Below are 23,792 nucleotides of genomic sequence, written 5' to 3'. Positions count from 1 at the left end.
TTTTCCCAAACTATTCATATAATTTCAAGCTAGGAAAATAAACTCATCATAGATACCAGAATTAAATTTGTGACTTATTCCAGCGGCACGTCCTATCATCTTAATTGAATATAGGAAGTGGACCCCGAGGGGAGTGCAATCCAACCGAACCGAAAAATATTTTGAACGATTTTATGATAAAACATGATACCCCTCCCCCCCCCCCCCCAACATTATACATTTTCTATAATCAAACGAGAAGTACAGACCCTCTACACCCTCTACAGCATTAAATCTGCAATGGAGTGTTACTAAAATTTAGAATCGGGTTATCTTAAGCGGTAATTTCCTTCAAAAACCCTTAAAGCTTGTATCTGAAAACTAATCCCCTTCTGTTCTATCTCTTTGATTATAGATGATGTTATACAGTTTATTTCCTGATTGACTTCAAACGGTTATTGTCGGTACGTTAATCTCATTTGAGGTACTTTCGTAAACTATTAAAGAAAGGTAAAGTCATATCTATCTACAACAATGTATGTATATAGCGATACCTGCATGTCACCTTTGAAGAGAAGTTGACAGTTTGTATATATATATATTATATATATGATTTAAACCATCACAATTAATAACCGAGATATGGGTGTATTACGAGATTTATTTCGATTGAGGAACATTTTTATCATAATTCTGACACCTATAATACTATTGCCGATTATTTATAGCATTGAAACAAAGGTAAGATTTGTTTTCGTCTTTTCTTATTCAATGCAACTAACTAGTACACAATTTATTAAGGGGCCAGTTGAGGACAACCTCCGGGTGCGGGATTTTCTCGCTATGCTGAGGACCCATTGGTTGCCTACGGCTGTCGTCTGCTCTTTGATCGGGTTGTTGTCTTTTTGACATATTCTACTCTTAATTTTATTAACATTGCTAGATCACAAAAAGGACCAAATTGATGAATTATCCTACGAGATAAACATGATAAATACCCGTGTTTGTGTAAAATTTATGCAGGAGCATGTGTGGTTTTCTGTTTATCTATATAATAAGATACATGTACTATATACAATTTATAAAATTACTGTCGACACATCTTTCCAACTTGTATATTATTTTGACAGTTGTGATTTATAAAAACTTTTCAGAAATTAATGTTTTGTACACCTTCCGTTTTGCTAAATTCTGATAGAAAATGTATATGACCAAGAGTTTCGTTCGTAGTTCTTCGTCCGTTTCGTTCTTTGATTGATTTATTGGTTGTTATTTATTAAGTCCAGTGCTAATTGATTCATGTTAGTAAGGACGAGAATTATCTTTTCTTGTGTATATCATTGTCTGACAATCATATAGCATTATAAAGTTCACGAGTGCTAATATATAAGTAAAAAGTGTTCCTGCAACAAAAAATACTAGTACTCAACATGTTAAATGGAAATTTGATATGTAGCCACTTCACAGAATATTACTGTACGAGAGCAATGCAGTATGCATAACTAACTATTACATGTATTTGAAAAAAATGAGTTGTGAGAATATGTAAATATGTATTGATTGACTGTTGGTTACTTAACGTCCAGTGGTAAATATTTCATGATCGTTCAGAACTATTGACGTCAATAATGTATTAGTGTTTGGAATCTGATGTGCAGAAAAACTAAAATATTCTCCTTTTTACAGCAAATAAAAAAAAACCAATCGTGTAGTACTTGATAAAATGTAAACAAACAGATATGAGCGTATACAGGTATCAGTACAAACTAAAAAAATCTGGCAATTCGCCACCAATAACAGCAAAAAAATCTTACAATAAAATTTCTCATTTACTAACTTAAATAGAAACATCGTAAACAATCCCATTTTTCCTGGTACACTTAAATTGTAGGTAAACAAATATTTTAAAATAGCCAATTTCAAACTTATGTTGATGTATATAGTGATAAGAGATGTGAAACGACGATCAGTCCCTTATTTAACAATGATATGATTAAGGAGGTATCCTATTACCTTATATAAATATATTTACTACATTGAATACTAAAGTAGATTTGCACTTTATATTGTTGTTGTGCAGGATAAAAGAATAAACCGCGCTAAAACATTCATCATAAAATAAAACGTCCCAAAAAAGTCGAATACATTTTAAGAATTGTACTTTTATTTGGTAGATTTCTGAGATAAACAATGTTGTTTAGTGCAAGTTCTGTATGAATCTTTGTTTTTTTTTTATTATTATTAAGAGGATAATGATGTTAAAACAAATAAAACAAAGAACCTTTTTAAATATTTTTCTTTATCGGACAATCATGTCGTAAATCAAACTTTCTGTTTACTTTATATGCATATGAGATATCCTTACGTATTTTTGTCAGTTTTTGAAGAGTAAGCACAGTCAATGAGATATGTTGTATTGGAATATTTTACGTGGTCTAGCAAAGACTTTATTTTTTTAACAAGAAATTAACTGTTTGGACCGATGGCTTTTTTTTTATTCCGTGACTTTTTTAGATTATTTTACTAATTTTTGTTTGACCATTTTACATTTTATTTTATTATTAATGTTTATCCATTATTTGCTTATTGTTAATCAAGTGAAGTCCCTCTTTGAAAAATACCTATTCAAGATATAAAAGGGTCGTGTCATCGAAGGTGTGACTAATATATGTCCTAAGTCCTGCTAGGAGAATTGTTAGTCTAAGTGGTGTTATCGAAAAGATCTTATTTAGGATATGTCCTAATTTTGGTACAAACTTTATGACTACTTACAAGATATCTTATGATAAACACGTAGTAGGTCAATGTCAGAAAAATATCAACTATTTTGTATGAGGCTTAGAAATTGGGTAAGGGCCCAGTTTTTCGCCGAACACAAAAAAGTTTATATTTTTCTGACATTGACCTTATATTGTTTTCATACTGAAACTTACTTTATTTTTTTTGTAAGTCAAATTCACCCTTACATCCCATTGTTCACATTAACAGTCTACTTATTGCGCCTTTTAACTGAACCTGCATATGTATGTAATGTTTGTCACTGGACGTTTAACAAACAACTTGATCGATCACTCTTGAGAAACAAACTTTCCTTCAGCAAATAGATACGCACATTTATTTATACATTGACAAAATTACATTGACTTATCGAGCAAGTCCTTAGGAATACAATCATATAAATTCATGCAAAATATGCGAATCATTTCATAAAACATCTTTTGGATAGTTCTGGAAAAAAAATATATATTTTTATTTAGACACATTTTATTTTTGCCTTTTTGTCTAATTTGAATCATTCGAGCGTTACCGTGTTTGTAGACGATATGTAGGCTTTGGTCTTGAATTCGTGCACTTATATTTTAATCCTAGTATCTTTGATTGATTTATTCAAAGGTATTGTCGAAAATAAATCAGTTTATATGTTCGATCATAAGTTAACAAGAGTGTACTTAATAAGTTAAATATTCTTCATTTTGACCAAATCACACTCAAAAGTCAGTTAATTTATACAATATGTCGTGTATCTATCTACCTGTAACCAGTAATTTCATGTTTTAAATGTTTAAACTTTCTTTCAACTTTAATGTATGTATGTTCCGGACCGTACGAGTATTTGGACCGTACGCGTACAATCGTTTTAGAATATTAAGGAACTTTACAAAAAAAATGCAAAGCAACGTGCATGAACAAATTATGTTACTGTAAAAAAAATATGACGTTCTTTGTGGAAGTCAGGTGTCACCTTGAGTACCAAAATAGGAATCACGGATATAAAAATAAACACATATTTAATTTCAATTGTTCGCTTAATCATTTCATCCATATACATGTAATAAAATCAATTTGTATAACTAAAAATAATGATTTTGATAAATATTTGTTTAAATTTAACCATTATGATCCCAAAACATCAGCTGGACCGTACGCGTATACTCATACGGTCCGACCGTACGCGTATGGTCGGACCATACGAGTATACGTATACGGTCCGGACCGTACGCGTACGGTCCAAATACTCATATGGTCTGGAACATGTATATTCAATAGACATGTTGATGTTGTAACGCTAACATTTTTTTTTTCACCGAAGATATTCATATTATATAATACTTGGAAGGTGTGGCCTACTGGAATGGATATTATATACCCTTTTAAACACGTTAAAACAAGCAAAATATCAAGTTTACGTCCGTCCGTCAGTTCGACCGTCCGTTTACCTCCTCTCCTATAAATTTTTGGTTCAATTTTCTATAAAATTGAGAATGGGAATGGAAATGGGGAATGTGTCATAGGACAACAACCCGAAACTATCTATTTATAAATCTTACAAATCTTTGTTTAGGGGGGAAACCCGGAATTCTGAATCAAACGTAATATTTTAAATAAATCCAATAGCGAAGACAATAAAAATCCTCAAGATGGTCTAAAAGTGTGAGAGCTACATTTGTAACTTCCTACACTTGCGAGTTATGCAAGTTCTCCCTATCTTGAAAAATTAAAACTAACTACACCTCACCCTCCCCGAACATTATGTCGCGGAGACATGACACATAAAGATATTTTTTTTCTAAGAGGGAACATTATGATTATTTGTTTTTCTTTTTACACCAAAGGAGGCAAAATGTGCTTATATAGTTATACTTATGGCTGTGTATTGGATAACGGAGGCCTTACCTATAGCTGTGACGTCACTGCTACCCATCATTCTCACGCCATTGACAGGATTGGGCAGTGCAAAAACTGTGTCAAGCAAGTATCTTAATGTGAGTTCACAATAAGTTCATATGTAATATTTAGTTTGAACAACGTCTAGTGATCAAATGTAATCATAACAAAACTTTTTTGTGCACTATCGCCGTTACGTATTTCATATTCATATTGCTCAAACTTTAATTTACTCGTTTTAACTTTTGAACACGCATGCCTTCCATCTAATCTGATACACTTTTTCTGAAGTTTAAAATCGCAAAACAGCAGCAACAAAACTTTTTAAACGGTCTAAAATTTGACAACTAAAAACGTTACTCTTTCAAAAGATATTTAGAAAAAAAACCACGGAAAACAAATAACTCATAAATCTGTTGTTTCTAGAGGTTACTGAGTATTTAATTCAAACAGCTAACTTATTGCAACATTTGATGACATTTTTATGGAAATAATTGAAAAAGAGGCTATTTAGAACCAATACATTTTTCTTTAGGACGTTTCTATGTTATTTCTTGGTGGACTAATGATGGCTGTGGCTATAGAACATTGGAACATCCACAAACGATTGGCACTCAGAATTCTGTTACTTGTTGGATCCGAACCAAGATGGTATGTCAGCTTTAACATTGCTTCTAGTGTTATAAGTAAAAATTCTTATTTCAATAGTTTAGTGTGCAATGTTTGTCTATAGTGCAAACATGTTGTTTGTTTAAAAATGTAAAAGCCTTTGTTTGTAGAGTTGGTCATTTTTTTAATGGTATGTTAAAAGCGTTGACTGGAGCACATTTTGTATGAAGCCCTTTTGTAATCCTACACGAATACCTTAAGGAAACCTTTAATCCTTATGATAAAGTGTATAGGACTCGTAGATGCAATAGAGCTGCATTGCGATGGTCAGTCACGCTGAAGTGCGATGGTATATGCAGAAGTGCGATGGTCCATACGCTACAGTGCGATGATCTATATGAGAGATTATCGTCTTTTATATTTTCTACATGAAGACATAATTCTGCGTTTACTTTTTATCTTTATTCTGTTCTTTTCACGAGTTCTTTGTATACCGTATAGTAACACGGTTATTCTTACTGGGGACCCGTGTGTATTTCGAAAATGCCACGCTCCATCATACGTAACAAATTTCCTTTGAAAATTTTGAAAAAAAATTCGCTAAAGTAAAAGGTTTACTTATCGTTCTCCTGTATCGCAATCCACTCCCCCCCACCGTTTTTGATAGTATTACAATTTAATGCGACCCTTGTTAACTAGAAAACCCGAAAATTGCTTCGAACAAACAAATTTACTTCTATATTGACATGATATATATTCAAAATATAATTATTTATTCAGACCATTACACTTCAGTGCATCACCATCACACTCCGATATATAGCTACCAACAAGTTAAGATAGCTGCAGAATGCCAACATTGCACTTCAGCGACAAACCATCCCACATCAGCGTGATTATAGTGTTTAAGAGTACCAACGAGGTTCTGAGTCCTACATTTGTATCAACTATGAACTAACGAGATGTATACCAAGATTGTGTGTTGTGTTGCTATGCATTGTCATAGGAACCACGTGCAGTCATGAATGATGCAGGTTAAGGAGAAATTACATATTATTTTTTTAATGGCTGACAATTTATATACAATCAAAAGTCCGGATTCCTATCAAAAACACACGAGGCCTTAGATTGGAATTTACAGAATAGAGAATAAAGAAAACGGAATACAAAATTAATAGAAAAGAGAAAAAAAAGGTTTCCAGACTTGAGATAGGCACATACAGGATCAGGAGGGGTCTACTCGCACAAAATCCTCGAAGTAGATCTTAGAGTACTTGCAAGTTCTATGGTTACTGAAAGCCAGTTCAAACGTGACAATAGAAGAAAAAAGTTAATCAACTCTTACATATGTGTGCGTTAGTTTTTCTACATCGGCTAGAGGTATAGGGGAGGGTTGAGATCTAAAAAAAACATGTTTAACTCCGCCGTAATTTTAATCCCTGTCCCAAGTCATGAGCCTCTGGCCTTTGTTAGTCTTGTGTGATTTTAATTTTAGTTTCTTGTGTAAAAATCGGAATTAAGTATGATGTCCGTTATCACTGAACTAGTATACATATTTATTTAGGGGTCAGCTTAAGGATGCCTCCGGATGTGGGAGTTTCTCGCTGCATTGAAGACCCATTGGTGGCCTTCGGCTGTTGTCTGCTCTGATCTACGGTCGGGTTATTGTCTCTTTGACACATTCCCCATTTCCATTCTCAATTTTATCAAAAATCACAATAATAAATAAATGCTAATGGTAGAACTGGAATGTAATGTTTTAAAATCAAAAAGTACATATTTCAGGCTAATGTTACATATTTCAGGCTAATTTACATATTGCAGGCTAATGTTACATATTTCAGGCTAATGTTATATATTGCATTCTAATGTTACATATTTCAGGCTAATGTTACATATGTAAGGCTAATGTTACATATGTCAAGCTAATGTTACATATTTCAGGCTAATGTTACATATGTCAAGCTAATGTTACCTATTTCAGGCTTATGCTACATATTTTAGGCTAATGTTACATATTTCAGGCTAATGTTACCTATTTTAGGCTAATGTTATATAATTCAGGCTAATATTACATATTTCAGGCTAATGTTACATAATTCAGGCTAATATTACATATTTCAGGCTAATGTTTTATATTTCAGGCTAATGTTACATATTTCAGGATAATGTTACGTATTTCAAGCTAATGATACATATTTCAGGCTAATGTTAGGACTTATGTTACCAACATGGTTTCTTTCAATGTGGATCAGTAATACAGCAACAACGGCCATGATGATTCCTATAGCAAACGCCATTCTGGTACAGCTAAAGGAGGCAAAAGAAGAAGCAGAAACAAACGGACATCTCGCTATTGAAACTGGCAAGTTCCATATTACATGTACATGATGACGAAAAACATTAAAAAATGTAACAAAGAACATCCAGTTTGAATGCTTCTCTTTTTTCGATGAACACCGTTGATTTTAAGTCAAGTGAGCTAATAATTTTTGCAATACATAATCATTTCTCTGTGACATCGTCTGTGTTATTTATTGACCATTGCATGTTGCAAAGAGAAGTTTCAGAGCCTTTAGACAAATACAGGTATAAAATTTATATGAAAAAGCTGAACGAGGTAAAGATGGGGAAAAATGGTATGATCTATAATTAGACCATATACGAATGGACAACATTATGAACAACTAAAGGGCACCGTTGGGGAGATTTATGGATTGTTTTTTTTTTGGTGGAATAGGGATATGACCCAGTAAAAAGTCTATCATCTTAAAGTCATATGAAACCTCAAATTTAAAAAAAAATAATGTATATGTTTTTTTAACTAAATGGATAGTTTTTATTATAAATTTATGTACATATACTTTTTTCTGAAGAAAATTAAATTTTTTTTTCATATTTAGAAGAAGTTTTCTTTATTTGAATTAATTCGCCGGTGTATTTTCCGTATTCAAAGTGACCTCAGCGTGACCCTCTCGTAAAAATCCAGTGATCGCAATACGCATGGATCTGTCCTTAAAATAAATTATTAACTGAATTGTACATGTTAAACACGTGCTCAATATCCACGTCTAATTGTTGATTGTTCACTATAAGGTGTCAATCGGTAAACTTCGGCTTCTAAACACGACATATTAGTAGCTGCCATATTTTCACTTCAAAACAGACACAGAGAGAAAAAAAAAATGACGATTATACGATATGGTTGCGTAAAAAGTGATGAAATCATGCACAGAAGACTAAGTTTATGATATATACATGCATTGGTTCAATAATTAGAGAAACATTATTTTTCACCGGTCACTCGTTTCATATGACTTTAAATAGTTCTTCTGCAGTACAAATACACATCTTGAACCAGACTATATTAAATCCAATGATCCTTAATGGTACGCGCCACGCTTTTATCATTCTTGTACCAACTGCATGTCTGTGTCCATAGATTGCCAATTATAAGGTTTAATATGTGTCCCTATTTAACATACCCTATTGTGTATAGCGGTTCGCCTCTCTTGTCATTCTTCCCAAACTACTTATTATTGGAGTTTTTTGCATTTGTTTTCTTGTCATGAATATATACGTATAAACATATACCCATGAACATAGGTGGTACCCAACAATTTCACCAAAATGTCTCGTTTAATTTTCATAAAATTTTGTCAAATTATTTACTTTGACCCTTTAACAAAAATATAAAAAATTCAAAAATTTTGAACCAACCGTTTTATCAGAAAAATTACACTGGTTATATAGCAGTTTGAGAAACACTTATTTTTATCATTGAGAAGCTTGATATTCCTTTTACAACACATTTTTCGTTATTAAAACGTTTAATAAGCTGACTTTACAGAGTTATCTGTAGTGTTAGGTACCATCTTAATAAACAACAACCAATCAACCAATAAATGAATAACTGTTCTAATGATCAAAAAGTCATGTTTTACAATGTATATATGATTTAATGGGTAAAAAGATTTTTTCAGTGTAGTAGTTTGTTATTTATGGACTGCTACTTTGGGGATCTTTAACCTTATTTGCTTGCTCTATATATTTATGAAAAAATGTTACCCTTATATTATGTGATATTACCCTCAGGAATTTGACTATATATTACAGATCATGATAGGGTTAGATAAGGTGATGTTACCCTCAAGAATTTGATTATATATATATAATTGAGCTGATCTGTAACAATAACATCTCCATGCCTTATATATCATATACTTTAGTACGACGCTAGATTAAAACTGACGAGGAAAGGTAAATATATATATATATTTTAGATCATGACGAGGTTAGATTAGACGATGTTACCCTTAAAGTAAAAGATAATGAGAAAGTAATGGAACAACAGAATAATGGTGAGTAAATAAAGAAGAATACGAAAAGTCAGTTGATGGTTTTTTTTCGTTTTTTTTTAATTATTTTTGGCGTTTCAATGTACGCTTAGAACTAAGTATACATGTATATATATAACCGAGGCGATTAACATGAAACAATAATCAGGAGATGGAAATTAAATGTGAAGCAAAACAAAAAGTAAAACATTACTGCAATATAAAATATATATAATTGAATCAGTCAACTTGAAATGTAAGTTTCGCTGTTGACTCATCAAGATCTAAATACGCTTAATGAAAAATGCATTACCTTGATAGTAATTACTAGAATGATACAATCCCGTTCCCTTTTCAAGTTTGTGATTACCGATTTAGACTAAATATCGGGTTTGTAATAGCATAAACAACACGACGGGTGCCACATGTGAAGCAGGACAACCTGGGACTCCCCCCAAGTTTGTGGTGGGGATCGTGTTGCTTAGTCTTTAGTTTTCTATTTTGTTTCTTGTGTACTATTGTTTGTCTTTTTGTCTTTTTTCCTTTTTACCCATGGCGTTATCAGTTTATTTTCGACTTATACGTTTGATTCTAATGCAATATCGTTTGTAACGTTCATTTTGATTGGATAACGTCACTTTCTTACATGGCATCAATTGACAATTGATGCTATGGGATGTACGCACAAGCGCAGACGGCATATGACAGATTTTAAATGCATGTTTTAACGTTGTTTTCTGTCAGTTTCATTAGAATGGAGATAACAATATTGTATTTTAAGCTCCGACGGCCTCAAATTGGGATTTGATGGTCGCAAATACCCGTGTACTGTCTCCGCTAACGCGTCGCCAGTAAACTTAATTTGCGACCATCAAATCCTCAATTGATGCCGTCGGAGCTTAAAATACAACACAGTTATCTCCTAAATGTCCCTCTTGTATTTTTCGACCTTCTTTTTTAAATGTTCATTTTATTTTAGAAAGAATTACATACCCGAAACATCAAAGAAAGAGAGTCAAGAATATAAAAGGATATGTAAGATGTTGTCTATCTGTATAGCACATACAGCTAATGTGGGTGGTATAGCTAGCCTGACAGGAACCAATCCTAATGTTATACTGAAAGGACAAAGTGATATGTGAGTGTTTGGAGTTACTAGTGTATAAGTGAGCTTTGTGATGGCAATAGTCCTCAATTTTAATTCCTATGGCAATACTAGTCAAAAACTATTGTTCATAGACACACAATTACATCGTTTTTTTTTCATTTTCTTCAGCTACTCCTTCTTCGTGCCCCAAAGGACAAAGGATATACCAGAAAAATAATGCGTCGGCATTACATGGCAACCTTAAATGCTATGATCGGGCAGGTCTTTTTTTAATACAGATACCTGTTTTTGGTGTTTATTCTTATAGGTTCAAATCATTCATATTATTTTAATTATATATAATATACTTCTGGAAAACATTTGTCGCTCAAATGTTTAAGTAAAGTAATTCACATTCACTTATCTTTTATATATATATAAAATAGATGTGGTGTGATTGCTAATGAGACAACTCTCAACAAGAGACCAAAATGAAACATGAGTTAACAACTATAGGTCACCGTAGGGCCTTCAAGAATCAGCAAAGCCCATACCGCAAAGTCAGCTATAAAAGACCCCGAAATGACAATGTAAAACAATTCAAACGATAACCTAACGGCCTTATTTATATAAAATAAAAGAAAGTAAAACAAATATGTAACACATACATGTAAACATACGACAACCACTGAATTACAGGCTACTGACTTGAGACAGGCACATACATACATAGTGTAGCGGGTTAAACATGTTAGCTGGATCCTAACCCTCCCCCTTAACTTGGACAGTGGTATAACAGTACAACATGAGAACGAACTATTATTTTTCATTTTCATTTTTTTACATAATTAAGGCCGTTAGTTTTCTCGTTTGAATTGTTTTACTTTGCCATATCGGGGCCTTTTATAGCTGACTATGTGGTAAGGGATTTGCTCATTGATGAAGGCCGTACGGTGACCTATAGTTGTTAATGTCTTTGCCTTTTTTGTCTTTTGTGGACAGTTGTCTCATTGGCAATCATACCACATCTTTTTTTATATATATATATTTTAAAAATAATAATAACTTAAGAATTGATTGCTTCCGAGCTTCAAACAAAACGGGATTTGGTCAACGCTTTACAACCAAATAAAACTACAAAGTACTGCAATCAATATGATGAAATGTTCATGTTTCAACAATAAAATTACGATTTAAAGCACATTTTATGTACTTTTTTCATGTGCATTGTTGTGTCATGAGGAGAACGTGCTGTTATTATGAAAATAAGAATGTGTGGTATGATTACCAATGAAACAACTCTCCATCAGAAAACAAATAACGTATTCTTAGTTAACAACTATAGGTCACCATACGACCTTCAACAATAAACAAACCCGATACCGCATAGTCAGTTATTAAAGGCCCGAAGTGAAACATATAAAACAATGTAAACGAGAAAATTAAAAGCTTGATTGATGTACAACACAATATACAAAAAATAATATGATATACAAGAAACAAACGATTTGGTTTAAATGGGAACAAAATCAATAAATATTTATACTAACTTTAATAAAATAATATTCAAAGATTTAATTAGAGTGTTGAATTAGTAGCCTTTTAGAAAAGTTAGTTTTAAGGATCGGTATGTTCACTCGGGTTGCATCACAATTTCCGGACTCGGTAAAGCAAAAATTACGTTTGAAATATTTTGTCTACGCGTACAGTCAAACCTTTTAACCAAATCTTTATGTCTAGAATTTAGTATTTTTTTTAAATCAATTGGTGGCAACGACGTCTCTGACTTAATAATTGAGACATTCATATAATTGAGAATAGAAACGGGGAATGTGAATAAGAGACAACAACCCTTCCAAAGGACAGAAAACACTCAAGGGGCCCAAATTGAATGTCCATCAATGATCACAAATATGTCTTTAACAAACAGCTGGAAAATCCCGCATCGGAGGTCCCTAAATTATTAATGTATATTATTATACCTCAGTATGTTTTTTCTATATAGAAAATAATGAAATAATTGTGCTTTTTCATTCCACAGACTATTTGCTTGTCAATAGTTTCAAAGACTATTGCCCCGGTTAATAGTTTTATAATCATCTTGCTTGTACTTTTTCATGCTTATTTTTCATTGGACAATAATGATGCTATTGACTATTTTGCTTGGCAACGTCAAACTCTAATATTGTAAATGGTATAATCTGTTTGTGTCGATTGTAATTTTACTTACAAGAAGCAAATATAAAAGAGAGAAAATCTTGGCGCGCATTTTTCAAAGATCTAAAATATAGTACCTTATTCATAATATGGGTTTGATCGTTGTATTCTAAAAGTGAATTTGTGTTTGGTGTACTTTAGCTTAGATTAATCATATGCATGGAAAATTTAACACGTCAAGTATTTCTAGTCTTGATTGCAATTAATGAAATATTTACAAATATAAAAAACCGTATAGTTCAGCTTGTTAAGTTATGTGACATTTTTTGTCTTTTCTATCAGATGATATATGTACACTTTTAGAAAATTGGTTAATTTGGTATATAAAAACACTTAATGACTGTGTTGTTCCGTATAATAAAACGCCTATAATATATGCTTTCGCATTATATTCACTATTTAACGTTTTCATGCTGATACTTTATTTTTTTATTTTTTGTCTAAGGTACATTGATAGTAAAACATATATCAGAACAGTAAATAGAAATAGTAAATACTGCCACAGAGGTCATATGTTAAAGGACTATGATCATACTCAACTGGTGTTTATATTTATCCTCAAAGTGCTGTGTTCTTTAAAAGGATATAACAAGTTAGCCGATTTTTCCTTATTAATGTCGTGTGTGTTTTTTATTCAATTGCAGTATATATGATAGGTACAACGGAACTTCACCTTTGACCTTTGCCACATGGTTTATGTACGGGTTACCAATATCAGCTATTATGCTTGTACTCGCCTGGATTTGGTTACAGATATTTTTCCTTCGTGGGTAAGATTTTATATATTTTTTTTTTATTTTGTACTTCAAGTCGTCTTTTACTTTTTATAGCTTAGTTTTATTATAACTAGTCTCCATATATATATATATATATTTATGACTGTTAATTACATGTTTCATAGTATTTTGTAACGGCTAAATAGGAACAGTATGCATCAATTGATGACACAAACTTCTGTAAACACAACCTCACTGGCTTTTGTTTCTGTTCTATGTCTCAACGAGAGTGGACGTCATGGAAATCAGAACTATGTAACCTGATGTGCTGATATTAGGATCATAGGAAGATATGGCATGAGTGCCAATGAGACAACAAGCAATCCAAGTCACAATTTGTAAAAGTAAACCATTATAAACATGGATAACCATTTTTTTATTAGTTATTTTACATTTTTTCAGGTCATTTTTTAAATGCTGTGGAGGAACTAAATCAGCAGGTGTAAGAATAAAATCAGTTCTGAGGAAGGAATATGAAAGTCTAGGACCAGTTAAGCAAGTATATACAGATAAGGGAGAAGGTTTGGTACCATTAAAACGTTTAATCCTGCTGCAATTGTTTGCACCTGTCCTAAGTCAGAAATCTGATGTTCAGTAGTTGTCGTTTGTTGAAGTCGTTCTTAAGTGTTTCTCGTTTCTCTTTTTTGTGAATTCTGGACCTGAAATTTGCCCTTTGTATGTTTACTGTGCTTATCTCGAACCAGGAGCCTGAAATTCATCCAATGATTGTCGTTTGTTGATGCAAATCATATATGTGTGTTACTTGGATGGAGAGTTTTCTCATTGGCACTCATACCACATCTTCTTATATCTATGCATTTGTTTTTGTGCATAAATTAGGTCGTTAGTATTCTTGGTTTTCGTTTGTTACACTTGTCCTTTTGGGGTCTTTTACAGCGGTATTGGGTTTCCTTATAGCTGGAGACCGTACGGTGACCGATAGTTTGTTAACTTCTATGTCATTTGGTTTATCGTCGAGAATTGTCTCATTGGCAATCATACCACATATTCTTATTTTTATAGTTCACGTTTAACTAAAATTTAAAAAGAAAGGGTATTCAAGGTCAAAATGAAATTAAATAGTGTGTATGCTTCAGAAGATGTCAAAACTCCCACATTCTTAAGATTTACATATTCAACAAAATTGAAAAAGTATATAATATATATGACAAACATATTAAAAGCAACAAAATCATAGAAAGGGTATATTTTAATTATAACGAAGCAACCAGTAATATACATCTCAGATCCATGAGTGCATAATCTTGAGCTTTTGGTGGCATGTACTGTTTCGTTTATTGGCGGTGAGGGTGGGGTAAATTTTGGGTATTACTAAAAAAAATAGGGTAATGTGGTTGTAGACAGACATTTTGCTTTGCCACATACCACTAACTGACCCCTCAAAGTGTTGTTGCAAGGATTATTAACGTGTTCAAGGCGTGGTATTTTCTTAACAGTATGCATCTGATGGATCATCTCCATTCTGACCGGACGTAGTTGTGCATTTGCGCATGCCGCATAGCCAACCGGACGCTCATTTTTGGCAAGGGTTTTACTGCTAGTCAGATCAAGAATGACCATATTTTAATTCCCCAATCATCCTTGGGGTGTAGTGTGTATGAAGTCAAGTTTGAAGCGCTGTCACATGTATCCGCTGTAGGAGTATATCATATACGTTTTTAATCAATTATGAATAACTGCAATAAATATATATACATTATATAAATGAAGAGATAAATGAAAAATGAACATTTTGTCTGTTCTATGGTCGGGTTGTTGTCTCTTTGACACAATCCCACTTCCATTCTCAATTTCAAATTGAGGTCCGACTTATATTGATCCAAGGTCGTCAATCGGTTTAGTACGACGAAGCAGCGCATCTATTTTCGACGGGCACATATCTACTTTTTTTTATATGGGACGTGCTCTAATGTTCCACGGACCTAGCTTGTCTGGTAAAACAGCAGTTGGACGTAAAGTAATAACGGACTAATAACTTGTATGTCTTGTTGTTTAGTGTAAAACGTAGCTAATTCAGAAACATATTGGTTTGGTCGCGTTACGGTTTAAAAGTTCTTCCGTTTCACGTTAATTTGATTTTATAGAATAATTATAATCATACCTACTAGTGATGTAGATCCGAAGTTGTGTTGTATCAAAGTATCAACTATATGAAACAAAGTACGGAAGTATAGAGAATCGTTATAAGAATTTCCACAATTTGTTCTTTTTCTCCTACTATTTATTATAATTATTTTTGGTTCTAACTTTTTTTAGAAAACAAGGAACTTTCAGTATAAAAAATCCATGAGAAAACAGATGTTACTAGGGTAACGACAATAAGAGACAAAATCCATACCAAAAACAAAAAGATATCTTGGTTGTCTTACATTGTATCTGAATCCGATATCATTTTGTTTCATGGACTACCAATGAAATATACTTAGTCTAATTCAAGAGTCCGAAAAAAGTATACAAAAAGTGACGAACATGCTTATTAGTTCGGTCTGTGTATAATGATAGTTCAACATGTTTTTATAATTTTACAGTTTTGCCCAAGCTGCTGTGATAGGTCACTTTTTTTATTCTAGCAGTATTATGGATAACACGTGACCTTGGCTAAGCCGGTGGATGGGGAGATATATTTCCCCCAAAGTAAGTATAAGGTGATTTTTTTTAGTAATAATATTATAATACATTGTTGACTGCTGTACCCCAATTTTTTACATTTTTAATTATTATGTCTGTTTGTTTTGTTCAACCATCGTTTTCAATATAATGGAATTTTATCCGACAATCATACAAGTGAGAGATTTAGCTAGCTATAAAACCAGGTTCAATCCACTATTTTCTACATAAGAAAATGCCTGTACCAAGTCAGGAATATTATCAATTCGTTTGATGTGTTTGTGCTTTTGATTTTTCCTTTTGATTAGGGACTTTCTGTTTTGCATTTCCTCGAAGTTCAGTATTCTTACTTTTTCAGTGTTATACTCTAGCCAGGACCATTGCTTATGTCATTTATTCTTTTCCAAAAATATTGTTATGAATTTTGGGCAATTGCAAGAACATACATGTATCTGTATTATAAAAGTAATAGAGCGCATGTTTTTGGCAGAAGATTTTTTTTTAAAATTATCTCAAATTTAAACATGATGTTAAGTGCTTAGAGTATTATGTTTGTTAGATAGGCGCTATATAAAAGCTATGTAATAAAATAAATAAATAGCATAAACGCAGATAGTAAACATCACCTACACTTGTATTTTTGTCCATCTGATGAGTTAAACCTTTTTCAACTGATTTTTATAGTTCGTTCTTATGTTGTACTGTTATGCCACTATCCCAGGTTAGGGGAGGGTTGGAATCCCGCGAACATATTTAACCCCGCCAAATTATTTATGCATGTGCCTGTCCCAAGTCAGGAACCTGTAATTCAGTGGTTGTCGTTTGTTTATGTGTTACGTATTTTTTTCCGTTCATTTTTTTTTACATAAATAAGGCCGTTAGTTTTCTGGTTTGAACTGTTTTACATTTTCTTATCGAGGCCTTTTATAGCTGACTATGCGGTATGGGCTTTGTTCATTTTTGAAGGCCGTACGGTGACCTACAGTTGTTAATGTCTTTGTCATTGTGGTCTCATGTGGACAGTTGTCGCATTGGCAATCATACCACATCTTCTTTTTTATATGTAATAATAAGCCTTCAAAATTTTGATTAGTAGTTATTTGCTTTGAAATAAAGGCCAGTCAACGATAACTGCGAGTAGTCTCAGATCTGTACTTTGTGGTTTTGTTGTTGTTTAGAGGGATGTATAAATACCCTGCCACATCCGTTCAGTATTTTTTTATGATCTTTTGTATCTATCCGATGAGTAAAGAGCCTTTTTCAACTGATTTATATAGTTTGTTCTTATGTTATACTGTGCCATCTCTGTCTCCGAGCTGGTGTCTTATGCATGACCTTTTACTGTTGTCTTTTCTATGTCGGGTTGTTGTCTCTTTGACACATTCCCCATTTCCATTCTTAATTTTATGTTAATAACGCCCCATTTTTAAACTACGTGTCCCAAGACAAGAGCCCGTAGTTCAGTGGTTTTTGGTTCATAACTGTCATATTTGTTTTTCGTAAACTCTTTAGTTTTAAATCAGGCCATTGAACTGTTTCGTGAATGTTTAACTTTACGTTAATATCTTACTTTGGTGGAAAATCGTCTCATTGGTAATCATACCACAACTCCTTATTTTCAAATATATATATATTTATATATAACCAACTTCGGACACACGAAATATATACACGTGTATAATTTGCATTTTAATAATCACATTCAAATGCATTGTATTTTTTATTTATAGGACAGTTACAGATTCCACACCATCGATATTGATATCGTGTAGTTTATTTATATTTCCATCAAGAGTACCAGATGTATTTTGTTTAAATAAAGGTATGTATTCATTGATTGTTTGTTAATTGCTTAACGTCCAGTGGCAAATATTGCATGCATGTTTAATGGATGTTCATGACGAAAACAAATTCTATATATACAGTAGGTTGGTCCTATAATAGAATCATTCGGGGAGGAAGGTCGGGGGAAATTTAGTAGACTTCCACTGAAAAACGAGGGTAAATTGGATGTGGACTAAAATTAGCCTTGCAACATGTCACCTAAGGGAAAAAAAAGATTAGTAACAAGGGTTCTTAACTTGAACATATCGGGGTCCTTTTCTACAAGAGGCATATAACTTAACGTCCCAACATTGACCGGACGTAGTTGTGTATTTGTACATCCCGCAAACCCAAAGGTTTTACTGTCGGTCGAAAAAAGATTTGCAGTCCTCATATTTTTTATTTTGATATTGCTGTTGTTTAAACACATTGCTTTTATGTTTCATAGATACATGTATATAGTGGTCAAACGAGTTCGTACTGCTTAGTGTTACAAATGTATGTACAATATGTACAGAAAATATCCGAGGCATACTAGTCGTCATTTTATTTATATTCACACATGTATTTCAAAATATAAAACGTTAATTTTAAGATGACACATATTAATTAATTATACTTCTCTTGGTAAATTTTTCAGTATATAATAGTATCACAGATTAAAAGTGTACACGACGATTTAAAAGGTCTCATTAAGACCTCACGTCATCTCTATTTTAAGTGCTAAATGTTTTTGATGACTCGTATGATGATTAATGTTCTAATAACAGGAAAAAGGGAACCAATACCTCCGTTAGTACCCTGGAAAGTTGCAGAGAAGAATTTACCTTGGGGTGTTATGATACTGCTTGGTGGAGGATTTGCATTAGCCCATATAAGTGAAGTATGTTGATATAAATCGTCAAATCAAATAGTTACAAATACTACTTTTTGGTTTATTTAAACAAGAAGAAATACTTTTATGTAATCGAAATATATATAACAATGGTGCTTGAGATTTCCCGGTAAATGAGTGAATTATTTAGAGGTATATATTGATACAGTTCATTTACTTCCTCATGTTCTATGGCACTTCTGATGGAATGTATAATACAAGTAATCTGAGCGGTAGAGTTTTCATTACCATGTCTATAACTCGTAGATGTCCGTATGAAAAGACAACTGCATTCGGCGGAGTTGCTACTGGTAACATAAATGAAAAGGAGGTTGCAATGGCTGTCGGAAACATGATATACAATGGATTTAGTTGTAAGTGTAGAGCCTACAAATGTACGAAAAAAGGCTTATGAAAATAAAAACATAAACAACTAGCCCAGATGTTAAGATCTGAAAAATTTAACAGAACAACAAAAAACAACAAAAAAACTGCGGAATATACGCAAAATACCATTATACAAATTTCCTTTTTTCCAGTGATTATAATAATATTATGATATTTTACGAAACAATTTAAGCAAAAATTTCTTACCAATCTAAAACACCGAGTTATTAAAGTTTTGCTTCAAGATTTAACGATGGAATATACGGACACCACAATTATTCTGGATATTTCATAAGTTCCCGCAAGATCAGAATCATACCAATAGACCACTTAAAACTTATAAGTCAAAGGGAATCTAAAGTCGACATGGTAAACAAAAAATAGAAAACAAGATTCATTAAATATTCGCATTGTTGTGTGATAAAACAGAAACCGTAGTATGCACAGTACTTAGGTCATCATTCGCATTCTTATTATAATTTTGAGACACAAAAAGTTTTCACAGGTTAAAACTTGGGTAAATTCATAATGGGGACAACATACTTTAAAATTTACTGTTGATCTGGTGTCGTATAAACAAATAGCGTTTATATTATTTAATTATTTTGCTTTTCGAGTAGTAAGCTTAGTAGGTAAATACTTAGTGAATACAGAGTCATAATCCTAAATAAATTATTTGAATAGTTCCTGACTTAAAACGTGGAATACTTACTATTTGAGCCATAATTGGCATCATAAGAGTACATATTGCAGTATTACTGGTGACCTCTGTTGCTGCAGCGACAACAACGCACAACACTAGATTCATAAGCCAAGGTTCAAGGTCACTAAAGACAGCTAACTCATTACCTAACCATTTAGATAATCCAGACTCCTGAAATTGAAAAAAAATCTTTTCAGAGTATTCAATTTGACTAATATATAAAAAAATTCTAATTTTGTATGTTTTAACGCCACTTTATAGCATGTCTTTGGACTTTTTCATGGTGGCAAGTTTTTATTGATGGAGGAAGCCGGAGTGCCTGGAGAAAAACCTACGACCACTGTCAATCCTAGTCAATTAAAATTGGAGTTGGGAGCACCCACAAGAGCGGTGTTCGAACTCACAACCTCAGTGCTGACTGTCTGGTGATAACAGTAGTTACTATAATGTGTACTAAAGACTACTTGGCCACCAATGCCCCTACTAAGAAATAAAAAGAAGATTTGGTATGATTGCCTGTGAGACAACTCTCCGCAAGAGACCAAATGATCTGACAGAAAAAAGCATGCATGACTGTGTATATTTAAACTGATGTTTAAATTCAGATGCTCATATTCAGTTCTATGATTTAATTCTATTTATAACATGAAAGCAATTGACAAAATGTCATCAACCTAGCGAACTTTTATCTTTCGCAGTGTGTACATGAACTTAAAATTAAATGCTAATTTTTAGCTGCATCAGTACAGGGAATTAAATGTACTCTTTTGATATAATAAAATCTACCGGTTTCAATATCAGGGCATTTTATATAGTCAATTTAATCTGTGTGATGCGCACATCACTTTTAATTACTTCTGGATATTTAACGTGAGAACAAAAAATGACACCCGTCATACATTTAACAAGTATGTAAACTAGTATCAGCATAGAAATTCATGATTTATTTTCAAATGATGAAGACATTATATTTTAATCAATTTAATTAAATTCTGGATCGAGCATGTCAGTAACTGTTAGTAGTCCTGTAATGGCCTGACCACTAAGTTTAACCGACGATTGGGCTCAAGCAAAAAAGACTATCAGGTGCTGATACTTTAATCAAGAGTCAATCTAACAAATGTTAAAAAGCTGAAAAACAAATAAAATACAATTTTACAATTTGTTGAATTAATGTTTCTAGTGTATGAAATGTCCAAAATAATTGATTGCACAGTCCGTTGAATCCGAGAAAATGTTGTACTTTCAAGAACGGTTACACTTCCAGTATTTCACGGAGAAGAGGTTTAATTATATGAAAGCCAATTTGAAGGCTTTAAATACAATGTTATATTATTAACTCACTCTGTGGTTAGTCGCGAATTGTGTCCAAGATGACGTCTCAACGAAATGTTCCTCGTGATCGTAATGACCTTGCCGTTTTCCTGTCACGGATACGTGTGAGAGAGGGAAAGGTAGCGATGATACGATGTTTTAACGTTCTTATAAGGTTAAAGATGAATAATCCTCCCACACTGGAACACATAAAAAGATTAAGAATATAATCAAACAAACTAAATAAATTGAGGAACAGCTAGCGTAACAGAATAAGTCCTTTGTTTATTGATGTATCATTATCATTGCTTAGATCTTCTGTTACCTCGGACTGGGACCGATTTTAATCTGAGTTGTACCGTGCGTTTGTTTCTTTTATATTGGCTAAAGGTATATGGGAGGTAAATTGAGATCTCACAAAACATGTCTTACCCGCCGAATCCAATTTGAGGAGCCTCTGGCCTTTGCAAATCTTCAATGTTTTTTGTCCCCCGTGTAAAACGTTGTGGAAGAGGACATTGAAATACTGCGCGTCCGTTCGTCTGCTTGTCCGTTTGTTCGGTCTTGTTAGCGCGATCCATGTACAATTTTTACCATATTTTCATAGAACTTATACTATAAGTTAGTACCAGCAATATCTCAGACAAGTTCTATAATGGTGGAAAAAATGTGGTGCACATTTTCAAACAACCCGCTACGCTGGTTATTCAGTTCACCACATTTTTGATGTTATTTTTTCATAGACAGAACAAATATTACAGTCATTCCTTAAGTAAAGGTAATACAAAAACAAAGATACTGAGTTAATAAACTGGTATCTTTAAGTGACCAATATTCATAAGCTTGTATTTTTATCATTGTTTTATTTCAGGTGATGATTGATTTTATAATGAACATTATTTTTGCATTGTTATATTTCAGGTGATGGTTGGTTTTATGATGAACATTATAGGAATACTGGTACTCATTTTAGGAACAGAAACATGGGGAGCTAGCGCTTTTAACTTTCACACATTTCCAGATATATTTAGGACAAACAATGTATCTGATATTGTACAGAACATTACTTTACTAGTAAATGGTACTTGTTTGTGCTCAAATATTACCATGACATAGCATTTATTAAATAAACTCTTCATAGATACAAGGATTAAAAATTTATATTTACGCTTCAAAAGACTCATCAGTGACGCTTGAGTAAAAAATTGTTAAAAGACCAAATAAAGTACGAAGCTGAACAGAATTGAGGACCACAAATTCCTTAACGTTTTGTCAAATACAGGTAATCTATTCCTGAGGTAGAAAAGCCTTAGTATTTCAAAAAAATCAAAATTTGTTAAAAGGATACTGCCTACCGCTCCTCTTTCTTCGATGCAAATTCTCGTATGAAGTAAGCATATTTAAAACAAAAAAGATGAACAAGTCGACAAGTAGAGAAGCTTGTTTGTTCTCATGGGAATGCCGATTGCTGTTGAAAACACGTCCTCCGAACATAACAAATATGTTGCCAATCAAGACATTATTCATCTTGTTTTAAGTTTCATTGGTGTTTTGTTTTATTAATGTAAGTTTCAGAGGATTTTTTGTTAGAATTAATATGATTTTCCCCTCTCTAAGACAAAAAACTTCGAAGTATGACATCTTTTTTTATGAAACAATATCCATATCCAACTATTTCAATTTGTACTTAGTTTAGAATTATTATTACTTGTGTAAAGTGAATAAAGTCAAATGTTTTCATACTTTTGCAAGAAGAAAGAGTCTTAGATTATAAGTACTGTTGAGATCTTTGGGATTTTTTATCATCCAAATCTGATCACCCCACAACTACAGTAGGTAGTTTCACGATTATGTTGAAGCCCGGATTTGATTGCTGATTAAATTGATGTTAACAATAGTTATCAAATGTACCAGGATTATAATTTAGTACGTCAGAGAGGTTTCATGGAATACTTTGACTTTTCTACTCTTTACACCAGTATTCCACATTTCAAACTAAAAGACAAATTGAAAGAGTTGGTATTGCTTTGCTTCGTAAAAAAGAATGGCCAACGTATATACAAGTATCTTGTCTTAGGGAGGGATAAATCCTACTTTGTAAAGGATCACTCTGATTCGAACCAAAAATTCTCTGAAACTGATATTATCAAGATGCTTGATTTCTTGATTGACAACATATTTGTTACGTTCGGAGGACGTGTTTTTCAACAGACTGTCGGCATTCCAATGGGAACAAACTGTGCCCCTCTTATTGCCGACTTGTTTCTTTATTATTATGAGGCTGACTTCATGCAGGAACTTCTTAGGAAGAAAGATAAGAAGTTAGCAATATCCTTTAACTCTACTTTTCGCTATATAGATGATGTTCTTTCACTAAATAATTCAAAATTTG

General features: G+C 32.8%; 1 protein-coding gene across 1 annotated transcript; it reads left to right on the top strand.

Moving 5' to 3' along the window:
- The first annotated feature begins 515 nt into the window (after positions 1-515).
- Positions 516-18,121, top strand: LOC143076416 (solute carrier family 13 member 2-like). Its single transcript, XM_076252172.1, has 10 exons — positions 516-720; positions 4,593-4,742; positions 5,180-5,295; positions 7,458-7,618; positions 9,537-9,641; positions 10,570-10,728; positions 13,539-13,664; positions 14,073-14,165; positions 16,220-16,325; positions 18,029-18,121. The coding sequence occupies exons 1-5, from the start codon at positions 622-624 to the stop codon at positions 9,620-9,622; spliced, it is 612 nt and encodes a 203-aa protein (XP_076108287.1). The 5' UTR covers positions 516-621; the 3' UTR covers positions 9,623-9,641; positions 10,570-10,728; positions 13,539-13,664; positions 14,073-14,165; positions 16,220-16,325; positions 18,029-18,121.
- Positions 18,122-23,792: the final 5,671 nt, after the last annotated feature.

The sequence above is a fragment of the Mytilus galloprovincialis genome, chromosome 5 (assembly GCF_965363235.1).
Source record: "Mytilus galloprovincialis chromosome 5, xbMytGall1.hap1.1, whole genome shotgun sequence".
NCBI classification, from domain to species: Eukaryota; Metazoa; Mollusca; class Bivalvia; order Mytilida; family Mytilidae; genus Mytilus; species Mytilus galloprovincialis.
The sequence above is the reverse complement of the archived record's forward strand: the minus strand, read 5'-3'. Positions and strand labels throughout refer to the sequence as shown.